The sequence below is a fragment of the Sminthopsis crassicaudata genome, chromosome 1, assembly GCF_048593235.1.
Source record: "Sminthopsis crassicaudata isolate SCR6 chromosome 1, ASM4859323v1, whole genome shotgun sequence".
In the NCBI taxonomy this organism is placed as follows: Eukaryota; Metazoa; Chordata; class Mammalia; order Dasyuromorphia; family Dasyuridae; genus Sminthopsis; species Sminthopsis crassicaudata.
The window spans coordinates 68,145,836-68,161,161 of record NC_133617.1 but is presented as its reverse complement, the minus strand read 5'-3'; the positions used below and the strand labels follow the sequence as shown (position 1 = coordinate 68,161,161).

At 35.0% G+C, this 15,326-nt stretch overlaps 1 protein-coding gene across 3 annotated transcripts in view; it reads left to right on the top strand.

The window, feature by feature from the left end:
* The window catches only part of MLLT1 (MLLT1 super elongation complex subunit), an 86,368-nt gene that overhangs the window by 16,829 nt on the left and 54,213 nt on the right, over nt 1-15,326 (top strand). For all 3 annotated transcript variants that reach the window (XM_074309268.1, XM_074309259.1, XM_074309249.1), the window contains exon 3: nt 1,328-1,410. In XM_074309268.1, the coding sequence (XP_074165369.1) occupies nt 1,328-1,410 (83 nt within the window). The remainder of the gene's footprint in view (nt 1-1,327; nt 1,411-15,326) is intronic.

Genomic DNA, 15,326 nt, shown 5'->3' with positions numbered 1-15,326 from the left:
CCATGAGATGGTAAGCATTGTAATTATTAGGTTATCATTATTTATATATGTGTTCAATCATGCAAAATACATTACTATATTAATCATTTTGTGAAAGAAGACACAGACCCAAAGGGAAAAAACACTTCAGAAAACATAAAGAAAATAAAAAATGGAATGCTTCCATTTGCGTTCAGACTCTTTCAGTTCTTTGTCTAGAGGTGAAGAACATCTTTCATCATGAGTTTGTAGGAGTTGTCTCAGATTATTGTTTTGCTGAGAATAGCTAGATCATTCACTGTTGATCATAGTACAGTATTGCTATTACTGTGTATAAAATATTCTGGGTCTGCTCATTTCACTTTCCATCATTTCATATACGTCTTCCCATGTTTTTCTGAAATCATATCCTGTTTATCATTTCTTATATAGCATAGTAGTCCATCAATTGGTGGACATCCCCTCAGTTTGCCACTGAAAAAAGAGCTGTTGTAAATGTTTTTGTACAGAAAGGTTTTGTCCTCTCCTGGGTTTAAAAAAAAAAAAAATCTCTTTGTATTCCAGACCTAGATGTGACAGTGCTGGATCAAAGGATATGCAAGTTTGATAGCCTTTTGGGCATAGTTCCAAATTGCTCTCCACAGTGATTGGATTATACAACTCTACTACATGTTGGAAGTATTGAAGTGAGAGCTTGTCTGAGGGCTTCATGCCTGAAATAAAACTTGCATGGTATATTGCAATGCCATTGGTCACAGTAGAGACCTACATTCCTGACTCCATAATCTTGGGGGAAGGCCCTTCTTCCTGGGCCTCTCCTTCCCTATCTTTTAGAGGAAGGTATTGGGCTACATCAAGATGTCGTAAATCTCTCTGGCAGTTTGAAAAAGCCTGAGGAAGCCATTATCCTTCTCAGAATAATGTTTTAAAATGTATTATATATGAAATACATAAGATTAGAAAGGAAGCCAATTGTATCGAAATACTGTTACTGTAAGAAAAAGTTAACAGAACCCAGCTTAAGGTCCCTGGACTAGAGAATCTCTTAAGTATTCTTACAATTTTTATATGTTCTAGCTAAGTTACTTTTCCAGTGTTTATTTTTACCCCTTTAGAATCTTATAACTTTGCCTTTCACAGGTATTTACTGTTTGGGGCATGATATAAAGGAGGATGTGGAATTTGATTTTTGTGAATGAAAGCCCTGTCACCCAAAAACCCCTTATTGAAAAGGAGGCTAATAATAGAGTCAACAAACAATAAATAAGGTTGCTTGGTGTGTATAAAGGTGATAATGGCTAGGCAGTTATTGTTAGGAATTTAACAATTTCCAATTCTTCCTTTCTAGTGTGCAAAGAGCCCCCTTACAAAGTGGAGGAGTCTGGCTATGCGGGTTTCATCATGCCCATTGAAGTTCACTTCAAGAACAAGGTAAAGAATTTGCTCTCTTTAACTTTGTTTCTTCCCAGGCTCAGTAGGTGGTTGGGGTTACCTTGAGTTTCCTGACCTTGAAGGGACTTGGTTTTCTTTTTCTCTGATAAATAGAACCCAGTCCCAAGTCTGATCGTTTGGGTATTCCCTTTACCAGCACAACCCCTTTTAAGTCTGTCCTTAGATGACAGAGCACAGTTTATTATCTGGCCTGTGCTTGATTATTCTTTGGCTTAGATAGGGTTTCCTGAAGTTTGAGCTCCAGGGGCATCACCTGATGGAACCCAGCATCACTTCCATGTCACAAGAAAGCCTTGTTGAGGGATTTGACTTAGAGGAATTAGTAACTTTACTGTGTGAAACTTTACTATCTTGATCATTCATGCTACTTTCCAAAGTGAGTGTGTTAGGATGAGTGAACTCAAATTTTTTTACATTGATAAACTTTTGAGAAGAAATCTTAGATATTTCACCCAACGGGAAGTTGGTCTGAGCAGAAATTGTGTGCAATTTTTGCAGGAATACATTGTCATAGAATACTTGCTTTCATATTGTCTCTTTTAAGAGTTTAAAAAAAGACTCATTTTGGTGGGGAAAAGGCTTGATCACTATTATGGATTAAATCATTGAGCAGTATTAGTTCCTACGTGTAAGTAACAAAGCAAGGAAATGGTTTTCGAAATGAATATTTATTTATACTTTGGTTGATATTCCTGGTTGATAGTCTTTTTTTTTTTTTAACTATTAATTTTCTTAAATTAACAAATAAAACAACAGTAAAGTTACTAATTCAAATTAACAAAATTTTTATTACAAAAATGCATAGATAAGCAAAACAAATTCCTAGTTTCATTGTATTCAAAAATGTGTCTCAGTCTGCCTATTTATTCTTATCATCTAGTTAATCAGGGGGTAGATAGCATTCTTTCATTTACGGGATAGAATTCATTCCTTGGTCTTCTAGAAAGAGGGTTGGTCTTAACAGTGTTCTTAATAGGTGTTATTCTGTACATTTTTTTTCTTAAGCTTATTGTATGGTATTGGCAAATGAGGAATAGGAGAGATAAACCTGTACAGAGGGAATGGCATTGTTTCTCGTTATCTGGGGGGGGGGGGTAGGAACAATGTTTGTCTATATAAATGTGGCTGTCTTTGAATTAAGTTTATTTTATATGAAGGAACTTATTTAAGTCATGTTGAAGAAGTTCTTTGAATTTTGTTAATTACTGGATTTGAATTTTTCTTCCTAAATCATTTCTTTAGATGGCACAATGATTAGAAAACTGGACCTGGAGTTTGCAAGTAGCTCCATGTTCATATTGTTCATAATAGACCATAATAGGTTCATAATAGGTCACTGTGTAACTGTGTCTGCTTCAGTTTCCTCATCTATAAAGCATATAATAGTACCTCCCTTCTGGAGCTATGAGGACAAAATGAAATAATATTGGTAACTTAGCACAGTGTCTGGCACATAGTGGGTGCTTAATAAATATTTGTTTTCTTCTTTTTACCTCTCCAGCCAGTGTTTATTCTGGAACTAATATTGCTCTATAGATGTATTGGTTTATGATGTCAGATGGCATGTTGAGGCAGGAATCTACAAGTACTGTCAGTCTGTCTCAGTCTTGTCTAGTAAGTCTCCAATCCTGTTACCACCCTATACATCTCTTTCCATGGTTTACTGGAATTTCCGACTAGCAGTGGCGTCTTCTTCCCCTGGGCAGGGACGGTTGGTTTTTGTCAGTGCAGTTCCTGAATATCAGATAATGTGGAGAGATTATGTTTTGAGGGCTATAAGATACTATTTTAGTGATTAAAGTATGACTTATGATGGAAAGGTGCACCTGTTTTGCTTTTTCCTTTATGAGTGATCTAACTTTCAGAACACTTGTCAGAACTAGATGTTTGTCCCTTATCTTCTTAGTTAGAAACCACAGTATTTAACAGACTAGATTTGTTGATTGATAGACTGACTCACATTGTCACTTTGAACTTGATAGAAAAGAGGCATGTAAGTTTCATTTGGAAGCTGAACAGCCAAGATCTAATGGCTGCCAAACCTTATTTTTAAGGCTTTTGAAATTCAGAACCAAATTCTCAACTTGGAATTCCCAAGGTCAATTCCATCCTGTCACTGAGGACAGCAGGTGGTCTTTGGAGTCTTCATTTGAGCCCTGACCTGATTTGGAATCTCTTTCTTAATTCCCGATTTACCTTTAGAGAGAAGTTCCTGGTACTGGTAGTCACCAATTTTATGATGTAGAAATTAGACAGTAAAGTAGATTTTGAAACAGACTGCTTACTGTTGTGTTTCTACTTTTCTACATGTTTGATGTCATTGGTGTTGGCATTAGATAAGTAGCAGAGAGGTTTTGTGAGATGAAATATGTCATTTAGTGAAGAAAATTTATCAAGCAATTGAGTTCCCTGGAGTCAAGCTCTCATCAGAGCTTAGCACAGTGTTATGTGCATTTAGTAAACACTTAATATGTGCTTATTAATATTTCTTAGTAAGATCCCAATTTTTTTGGACTTTAAAGTATTAAATGGAAGTTATTTTAGCTATTATAGCTATGTTACTCTGGGGAAGTCACTTAACTATTAACTATTTTTGTCTTAATTTCCTCATTTATAAAAGAGAAAAAAATAGCAAACCACTCTGATATCTTTGCCAAGAAAACCCCAAATGGGGTCACAAAGAATTGGACATGACTGAAAATCTACTACTAAACAACAGCAAATCTTCGTTCATTTAAATTCCCAAATATTTCAACTTGAAAGATTGGTTGGACTTTGTGGTGCTATGGAAATGCAAAAAGTTTCACACTGGATCATAGATCCAATTTCTTTAGGCCTTTATGACAGTTGCAATAGTGTACCAAGTATTTTTCCCACTTTAGTCCATTTCATTCAGCCATCAAAATAATCTGCCTAAGTACAGATCTGACCTACTCAGTAAACTCCAGTGGCTCCCTGTCATCCCCAAGATCAAATGTAAAGTCTTGATTGGCATTCAAAGTTCTTCATAATCTTCTCCACCTTTTCAGTCGTTTTTATACCATCACACACACATACTTTTTCTCTCCCTCTCCTTCTCCCTCTCCCTCCCTCTCCCTCCCTCTCTCTCTCTCTCCCTCTCTCTCCCTCTCCCTCTCTCTCTCCCTCTCCCTCTCTCCCCCCACCCCTTCCCTCCAATCCAGTGACACGGGTCTCTTTTGCTGTTTCAGTAAGCTGCTTCATCTTCAGACACAGCATTTTCATTGGCTGTCTATCTCCCATGCCTGGAATTCTCTCCCTCCTGGCTTTCTTTAAGTCACATCTAATATTCCATCTTCAATAGGAAGCATTTACCAGTACCCCTTAATACTAGTGTCTTCCCTTTGTTCATTATTTCTGGTTTATCCTGTATATAGGTTGTGTGTATGTGTGTGTATATGCATATAAGATGCATATAGTTACAGGTACAGATATTTTTGCATGTTATCTCTTCCATTAGACTGTGAATTCCTTGAGATCAGGGACTATTTTTTGCCTTTCTTGGTATCCCCAGTACTTAATGCATGTGATAACCAGCACATAGCAGATAATAGATGTTTACTGACTGATAACATAATGTATTATCTCATCATGGGCAGTGTGTAAAGTTGTTGTCTTATTCTCAGAGATCATCCCTTTATTATTAAAAATTATTAACAGGTGAATCAAAGCAATTCCAATAGACTAGTGATGGAAAATGCCATCTGCATCCAGAGAGAGAACTATAGAGACTGATTGTAGATCAAACATAGTATTTTCCCCTTTTGATTTGATTTTTCTTGGTAGCCTTACAAATATGGAAATATGTTTAGAATTGCACATGTTTAATCTATATTGGTCATAAACCTTCAGATCCTTGAAGACTACTGTCACATGCCTCTTTAATTAAGTCTTCCCCTTTTTCTTTCAGCACTATTCTTAATTGAGGAATTTTACTACCCTGATATTCCTTTTCTGTATATTTGCAGCCTTTTAGTGTATTCCTAAAAATATACTCATTGAATTGACTATTTTGGATTTGATGTGGTAAGGGCAGAGTACAACAAAACTATTTTTCTCGTCCTGGACAACTTTCTATTTAATGTTGCATTAGTTTTTTTTGGCTGAACTATTGTGCTCTTGATTCATAGAGCCTACAGTCCACCAAAACACTCAGGTCTTTTTAGTCAGACTGATATCTAACCATTCTTTGGTCCTTATTGAGCTTGAATTTCTTGCCTTCTCTACTGAGTACTTATGACTCACCAAATTCTAACTCTGGATTATTCCTGGCATACTCATACTCAGTGTGCTGCTGAATGAGCTAAAAGAAGTCATAGAACCATGCCGAATGGTTCTATGAGAGGTTTGCTATCTATTTTCAGATGAGCTGTCAGTAAAGAAAGACAAGTCCCACTTCCCATAACAGTTGTTGCAAAACTTTACTTCTCTTTTAAATCTCCTGTACCTTTTCCTGTCTTTCTTCTCAGTACTAGACTTTACTTTATGCTTTACTGAAAAAGACTTTATTCACTCTGCTCTACTGTTTTGCTCTCCAGTCTCTGAAGAAGAGAGGTATCTCTTCTTGTCAGTGTTTTCCTTGTTTCCTATACAATTAGGGTTAAAGCAAGGATTCCCATTATCACCACTGTTATTCAATATAATACTAGAAATGCTGACCATAGCAATGAGAAAAAGAAGAAATCAAAGGAATTAGAACTATAAGGAAATAAAACTCTCACCCTTTGAAGATGATATGATGGCATACTTAGAGAATTGTAGAGCATCAATTAAAAAAATTACTTGAAATAATTAACGTCTTTAGCAAAGTTGCAAGACATAAGAAAAACACATAAATCATTAGCATTTCTTTATATGACCAAGAAATCCCAACAACAAGAGATAGAAAGAGAAATTCCATTTAAAATAACTAAACAACAAAATATCTGCTTTTACTTTCTTCTTTCCCTTATGATTCCTTTGCATTTTGGACTTTAATTACTAAAATGACACTTTTTTTCAAATTTACTACTTATATCTCATTACATTGCATTACATTACATTGAATAACTGATTCTAAAGTTGTCTCCTCTGTCCTCATCTTTCCTGACCTCTCTGCAGCCTTTGATACCATTGACCACTTTGATACTGGTGTATCACTTGTACTGGTCTCATTTATGGGTATTCATGACATTGCTCACTTATGGGTATTCATGACATTGCTTTCTCCTATTTTGCTGTTTTGTGTCATCTGCAGATTTGATAAACATATTATTGATAATGTTAACACTTAGCCAAGCATTTATACCCGAAGTATTCCAGTGGAAACTTTCCAATTTGACAGATCCAGGAATAATTCTTTGAGTCAAAGTCATTTAATTTAATTATCTTTAAATCCACCTGACTGTACTGTCTTTTTTTCCTAAAAGTGCCATAAGAGATTGTGTAAATTACTTTGCTAAATCTCTAACTATGGCATTCTCCACAACTCTACCGTTTAGTAACCTTGTCAGAGGAAATGAGGCTAATCTGGATGAAACTAAGCTGATACCACTTCCATTTCTAAGCGCATATTATCGTTTGGACAATGTATTCCAAAATGTTGTAAGAAAGTGAAGTCAAGTGCAATAGCCTGTTGGTTCCAAAATCTTCCTTTTTGAAAATTGGGACATTTGCCTTTTTTCCAAATCTCTGTGTTCTGTCAGAGGTCATTCAATGTCTCAATTACCACATTTCCTTGTACTCTGGGATCTAATTTACTGGATTCTGGTGTTTTGCATTCAACAAGGAAGATAGCTATTGTCTTACCACCACCTTATTTGTCTTAAATATCAAATCTTTATTCACCATTTTTGTTCTGTTCTTTCCATTTCCAAGATTTTTTTCTTCTCCATCTCAGGCAACAGTTAAATGTCTTATGTGGTGTTCATAGTTTTCCCAGGGAAGCTTTTCCAAATCCATTTCAGTTAATCTTAGCTTGCCTTTGAGTTTGCTTCAGGCTGGTATCCAATAATCGAAGTCATATTGCTACTATATCATGCCTATGTCTTATGACTTCTCTAGTCTGCCATCATCTCTGCTTTTTTTTTTTTTTTTTTTTTTCTGTTCAGGTGGTTTACTGTATATATTAAGGTGACATTATTGTTTCTATTTCTGCTTCTGTTAACTCTTCCCAAATGTTCCCTATCCAGATTTCCCTAGTTTCTAGATTTCCTCACATGCTTTAAGTGTATCATTTTAATCTAGTTCTTTCTGGTATTTAGTATAATAAGTCTTTTGACTACCCCCAAAAATTATCTTCTTAATAAATAGCTATTATCATAATCACTCCTTTTGCCCTTCTTTTTTTCTCATTTCCAAAAATATATATCCTTCCAGTGCTGAATTCTTGTTGTTGGTCCCATCCCACCAAATCTCAGTGAAGCTTATGAGGACAACCGATAAAAAAAAAAACCAAGCATATATTAAGCACCTGTTACAGTTTAGGCATCAACCTAGATTCTGGTACTTACAGAGACAAAAATTAAAACGTCCTAATTCTTAAGAAACTTCATTCTACTGGGAAGAAGCATTATGAATACATAAAAATGTTTTCTCAGGCATGTTCCTATCTGAGTTTGAACAAAATGGTGTTCTACCTTTTTTCAGTATTCATAATATAAACACGTGTTTTTTCCTCAATCTACTTAGTGCCACATTTCCCCACATTTTTGTGCCTTTTTTTATAGGTGATTTTGTATTTTAAAATGATTCCCAAAGCATAGTGCTATCTAGTATTCTTAAGCATCAGAACACTGAGATGCCTTATGGAGAAAATATGTGCTTTGTTCAAGCATAGGTGCTAGTGCTATTGACTGTGAGTTCTATTGATCAACAATACAGTGCATCCAGAAAAAGTAACAGACCATTTATTGCTCTGCAAGTGAAACTGCTCCAGAAAGTGCTAAGTAAATGTTATGACCAGAGACTCACAGGTACCCAACTCTATTTCCTCTAGAGGCAGTAGTGCAGTATTCTCTAATTCAGTGTTCATAGTTCACACTTTATAGATTATGTAATTACCTCAGATGACAAGAATCAACTGTAATTTTTTGCGGAATGTTAGTAGAGAAGATCAAAAAAAGCCTTATATGTAAAATGGCCCTTATGGTGAATTTTGAAATAAATTAGAGATTCTAGAGTATAGATGAGAATGGAGTTTATTCTAGGCATGAAGGGGCTTGTGAAAAGGCCTAGAAATGGGAGAGAATGTCATGTGATGAGAACAAGGAGGTCAATGTGATTGGAAAATAGAAGGCATAAAGAATAGTGTGCAACAAGACTAAAAGGGTGGGCCAAAAGCAGATGGCATAAGATTTAAGTGCTAAGCAGGAGTTTGGATGTGGTCCTAGAGGCTCTAGGAAGCCACTGGAGCTTTTGAGTAGAGGATAATATTGTCTGACTCAAACTTTCAAAGTATCACGTTGAGAGCTGTGAGAAGGATAGATTGGAGAGGGGAGCGGCTGGAATTAGGAAGCCCTTGTAATAGTCCAGTCAAGAAATGGTGAGGGTCAGAAAGTGTGTGGTGACCATATGAGTGCAGAGGAGATAGGTGCAAGAGAAGTTTTAAAGGTAGAAGCAAGATTTAGCAACTGATTAGATATGTGGGAGAATAGAGAATGAAGTCAAATGGAGAATTTATCTTGCATTTATGAATCAGGTTTTCTAGTTCAACTTGATTCTTCGCCATATTTTGTCATATGTGTGGGGGGGGACATATAAAGTCATGGGTTTATGATTGACTCCTTTTATGGATTTTTTTTTCTGTTGCTCTTTACTGCTTATATCTTTCCTACTTTTATACTTTATTGCTTATATCATATTGTTATGGTAGAAGCTAGGATATTTAGCTTATTGAATATCCATATGCCATTTTTTCTTTTACTTTTTTAAGCATAGTTAAATTTGCAAGACTCTAAGCAAATAAAGTTTTAGTAGCCTTTGTTAGATGTATTCCATCTCTTGTAAGGAGTCTGTCCTTTCTGTACTTCAAGCTGTAGTCCATAAATAGAAGGTTGTTTTCATATGCCATCAATTTGTTCTAAATTTGAAGATAAAAATAACAACGTACATTGTTCTATAAGGCTCCATTATGTTTTGAGATGGTTAATTGTTTCTTATAGTGAACTGAAATTAATTTTTTCCTACAACTAACACTCTATAATTAGTCCTAGTCCTGCTCCTTTGGAATCAAATCAGAACCTCAGATATCAAGCACAATGTTTATTTTTATTATAATGATAATAATAAAATAAGCTTTCTGAAAGATTACAAAAACTAAAACATTACTCTGAACTAAGGACAGACTACCATCTCAGATTTAGGTCTTCGAACCTAGTTAGCTAATGCATTATTGGTCTCCAAATATAAGGTGTGAGTATAAAATAATGAAATTGATTGTTAACCAGAATATACCAGAATTTATGATTCTTTGTTTGTTTTTTAATTAATTTATTTTACTACATATTGGTTTGTGAATCATGTTGGGAGAGAAAAATCAGAACAAAAGGGAAAAAGCATGAAAGAGGGGAAAAAAAAAAAAGAAGTGAGCATAACACGTGTGGATTTACATTCAATCTCCATAGTTCTTTTTCTGGATGCAGTTTCTGTCCAAAGTTTATTGGGATTACTTTGGATCAAGTCTTTCATAGTTAATTATTGCACATTCTTGTTATTATTGTGTACGATATATTCTTGGTTATGCTTATTTTGCTCAGCATCAGTTGATATAAGTATTTCCAGCCTTTCTAAAATCAGCTTGTTCATCATTTTTTATAGAACAATAATTTTCCGTTACCTTCATATATATCACAACTTATTCAACCATTTCCCAATTGGTGGGCATCCACTCTTTTTTCTAATTCTTTGCTACCACAAAAAGAGTTGCTACAAACATTTTTGCATAAGTGGGTCCTTTCCCTCCTTTATGATTTCCTTGGGATATAGACCCAGTAATGGCACTGCTGGGTCAAAGGGTATACACAGTTTGATAGCCCTTTGGGCATAGGTCCAGTTTACTCTCCAGAATGGTTGGATGATTTTATAACTCCACGAACAATACATTACTGTCCCAGTTTTCCCACATCCCCTCCAACATTTATCATTACTTTTTCCTATCATCTTAGCCAACCTGAGAGGTGTGAGGTGGTACTTCAGAGTTGTTTTAATTTGCATTTCTCTAATCAATAGTGATTTAGAGCATTTTTTCATATGACTATAGATGGCTTTGATTTTGTGATCTGAAAACTGTCTGTTCATATTCTTTGACATTTATCAGTTGGGGAATGACTTGTATTACAAATTTGACACAGTTCTTTATATATTTTAGTAATGAGAGTTTTATCAGAAACACTGGTTATAAATATTTTTTTCCAGCTTTGTACTTCCTTTTAGTCTTGTTCCTCTCTCTCTCTCTCTCTTTTTTTCTGTACAAAACTTTCTATTTGTGCAAAAACTTTTTTAATTTAATGTAATCAGAGTTGTCCATTTTGCTTTTCATAATGTTCTCTAGTTCTCCTTTGGTCATAAATTCCTCCCTTCTCCAAAGGCAAATTATCCCTTTCTCTCCTAATTTGTTTATGGTATCATCCTTTATGCCCAAATCATGTACTCATTTTGACCTTATATTGGTATGGGGTGTGAGGTGTGGGTCTATGCCGAGTTTCTGACATTATTTTCTGGTTATTCCCAGCCATTTTTGTCACATGGTGAGTTCTTATTTCAGAAACTGGAGAGAACTTACACCTTCTAATGGGAACTGTCCTTCAGAATCATCACTTCAAAGGGTGCACATTTATTCCAATGGTACAATCTTTGCTCAGAGTATTTTAGAAGTTCCTCTATGGGAATTGCCTTCAGGGTCACAAGGAAAATGACCATATTGCTTACTGATTTCAAATGATGTTTATCCATTTTATTCACTAGACCGTACTCTGAATTTCTTGGCTATTCCAAAAAATCAAATCTATTACCAAAAGTACAAAGATTTCCCACCATCAAAGCTATTGAAAAGCATTTGACTTAGGCTCTGAAAACAATTTCCATAAATTAAGATAATGCTTATTTCCCGGGGCCTTCTAGTAGGTGACAACTTTGAAGGCAATAGCAATTATTTAGATGGTGATGCACCCTAGTATGTTTTTGAAACATGTGATTAAATCAGATATAGAGGCTTCATCCTGATGTGAAGTTGACCTCCATGATATTTAAAAAAAATGAATATACAAAGTTTCCATTAATTGTTTGATTCCTTTTCACTTCTGTGGTAGCCTGAAAGAAGGCAGAAAATGTTGAGAATCACACAATTTCCAGACATTCTGTAAATACTAACTTAACTATTGACATTCTAAATGGGATATTCTTGTTCAGTGACCAAAGTATGGCTATACTACTGGAGGAACTGAACCATATTATGTCAACATTCTGAATATGTGTAACAAGACAAAAGGAAGGTACAGCCCAGTGGAAAGATGGCTCACAGATTGTTCTTGGAGAGGCAAATAAAAGGCTTTGCTGAATTGATTTTATTTTATGTCCAGTGGCAACAGGAAACATTTCATGGAACATTTGGTCTTCTCATTTGGTCTCTTATAATAAGTATGTGCTGAAAAATTACCACAAATATAATTGTAGCTTATGTACCATTCTTATTGCAGAAAATGGGAAAATAGGAAAAATCTATGACAAACTTGATAGGATTCTCCAAATTAAATCAATACATAATAGTGATTTTATCGCAGAGATGGACATATAAAAGGATTGTTCCCAAAATGTTTTCAGAATAGTTTAGCAATGAGAAACAAGAGAAGCCAAAATCTTGTAGGCTATTCAAAAGTCTCATATCATTATATAACAAAATTCTTTCCTTGAGAAAATTCAAGCAGAGTTGATCATTATGAACACATACAAAAATTAATTTTAATTAGGACAGGAAACAACTGATTAGTGATATGAATGATTCCCAAATCACTGACTTATTAAAGAAAAAAAAAAAAGCAAGAAAGAATAAAAATGATAAAATAAGGTGCATCTCCAACTTCATCTATTTAAGTGAGTTGCTACAACTAAAAAAAGGGAAATGGATGAAATAAAAGTAATAATCATTATTTCCTGAAATGTTTACTATAATTAAATCACCACGATAAGAAGACCAAAAAACTCTAGAAACTTCTGCATCCAGCAAACACTTTATCATCTTGCTAGTTGGCAAGAGATATCAGTTATGGAGAGCCAAATCAAAACAAGTATTTATTAAACACCTACTGCGTTCCAGAAACTGCTCAAAATATTAAGGGTCCTAAGACAAAAGCAAAACACTCACAACAATATAGGTGCCCATCTATAGGTCTCAGACACACACAGCCGAAGGCTTCCATAACTAAGGGGACTGGGTGCTGGAACTGAGTCCAGAAGGAAACCTAGGATTCAAAAAGACAGCTGACAAGCGTGGGGGATGGCCAGTCCAGAAGCATGGGCCTAGGGGAGGGAGTGTCACAAGTACACAATAGTTACATGGCTAATTTAGATGGGCCAGTATATGGTGCTTGAAGGGAAATAATTTAAGAGTGGAACCAGTTTGTGAAGTGGTTTAAATGCTCAACAGGAGATTATATTTCATCCTGGAGGTGTTAGGGAGCCAATGGAATTTGTTGAGTAAAAATCATACTCTGGAGAATCAGTTGGAAAGGAAAAAGACTTGGGGAATGAAGATTATTTCTGTAGTTCAGAAAAGATGTGAGTAGGGCCTGAACTCAGATGATGGCTGTATAAATAGAAAGGGGCATATAGATGCAGGAGATGTTATGTAGAAGGAAATGATAGATCTTAGTAACTGATTGGCTGTGTCAGATGAAAAAGAATCTCAATGACACCAAAGGTGTAAGTCTAGGTGAATTGGAAAGATAATTGTGCCTATCACAGAAACAGAAAAGTTTAAAAGGAGAGTAGGTTTAGAAGGAAAGATGAAGAATTCTGTTTTGATTGTATTTAATTTGAGTGAGATATCTGTGAAAGTCATTTTGAAATGAAATACATATTTTGAAGTCAGTATTGGTGATGTGAGGCAGGGAGAGAAATTTGGATTTCATATATGTATATCTATGAATCATTTACATAGTTATGAAATAATTATAATTAATGAGAATTAATGAGGTCATGAAATGATAGAATGTAGAGAGAACATAGGAAGACGTCTAAGATAGAATTCTCAAACCCTGGAGGGTACAGTTATGGGTATCATGAGAAGAAAGACTATCCAGAAAGAGAGTGGTGGTTATGCAACTAAGATTAAGAATAATAAGGCTTTCCAAGTGCCATTAGGTTTGGCAATTAAGTCATTATTAGTAATTTTGAAGATAGCTATTTCACATGTATGATGATATGAGAAGCCAAATTGAAAATGGTTTAGAAGAGGGTGAGAAGAAAAATGGAGAAACTGACTTTAGTTGTCTTTACCCGGGAGTTTAGCTGAGAAAGGGAGGAAGGCTTTATAGCATAGTAGAATCTAATGACTTTTGGGTTCATTTTTTGTTTAGAATGCAAGGTATTAGGTCACATCTTTAGGTAATAGGGATGAAAGACTGAATGATAGTGTAGGCAATCTACTAGAGAAGATAGGTGATGGGGTCAAGATGCCATATAGTTAGATCTTACCTAAGAAGGACTAACATTAGAGGCAGCAGTAAAGGAGAAGGTAGCAGGGAATGGTGTCAAGTCACCAAGCATTTATTAAGCACTTTAATGTGTCAGATACTGTAGAAATACCAAGAAAGGCAAAAATAGCCCCTACTGTCAAGAAGCTCACATACATCAGGAAAAATAACATACAAACAACTATATACTTTTAAGATATATACCGAGTTTTCATAAGATATTATACAGAGTAATTGTTGTCAAGGGTTTTTGAAATGAGAAGAGAAAGAAGGAGCTCATACCTAATACTCTTTATTTTCTCATATGTAATGAGATAAAAGAATTTCATATTTCTTGATAAAGGAAGTAATCCACTTAAGGGTATTGGCAAGATCACATGCCTGTGTAAGTTAAGTGGAATAGAAGAGTAGAATTTGAGGCTGAGTAGATTGAAAAAATGTGGTTAGGATACCATTAGTTTATCAAATCGTTTGTAAAATCATAGTGGATGATGATAGAAAAATTTTAAGTAGTATTACCTTTAAAAGAAGCAAATTACAAGGAAAGGAGAAACAGAGAAACATAGAAAATATTATTTATTAATGATGGAGGATTTCAGTCATCCAGATTTGTTGGAGGTCTCTAAAACAACTCCATAATTTCTTGGCTTACATAGATAATGATTTCAACTTTCAAGTGATGGTAAAAGTAACATGGACTAACTGGTTTCTGGAATAGAAATGGTAGGAACCTAGGGAAGTGTTGGGTCCATTTTAGAATTTGTGATAGAGAAGGAAAGGAAAACTGATTACGGTTTGACCCATACCCTAGATTTTTAGAGAGCAGAATTTCAATTGGGTTCAGAAAAAATATAGGTAGAATTCTCCTAAAATTCTACTGGGGAGCTTAGGCCAGGAATGTGTTTCAGGTGCCAGTGGGTTTTGCCTGTGTTTTCTATCTGAGAATGGAAAGAGAAGTCTATGACCACTACTTGGGACTGATAAGATGATAACAGATGATCAAGAGAAGGTAATGTTATTTATTTATTATTATTTAACATGACCTTGCTTCTCTTTTCTCTTCCAAGGAGAGGCCTTTGGAGTAGAATATACAAAACAAAATAGTTAATAGGAAGTTGATATCCTAGCTAAATAGGAAGGTATGATATCACATCACTGCCCATGCTGAGTTCATATCATAAAATGTTAGTGAAACATATTTCAGGATGA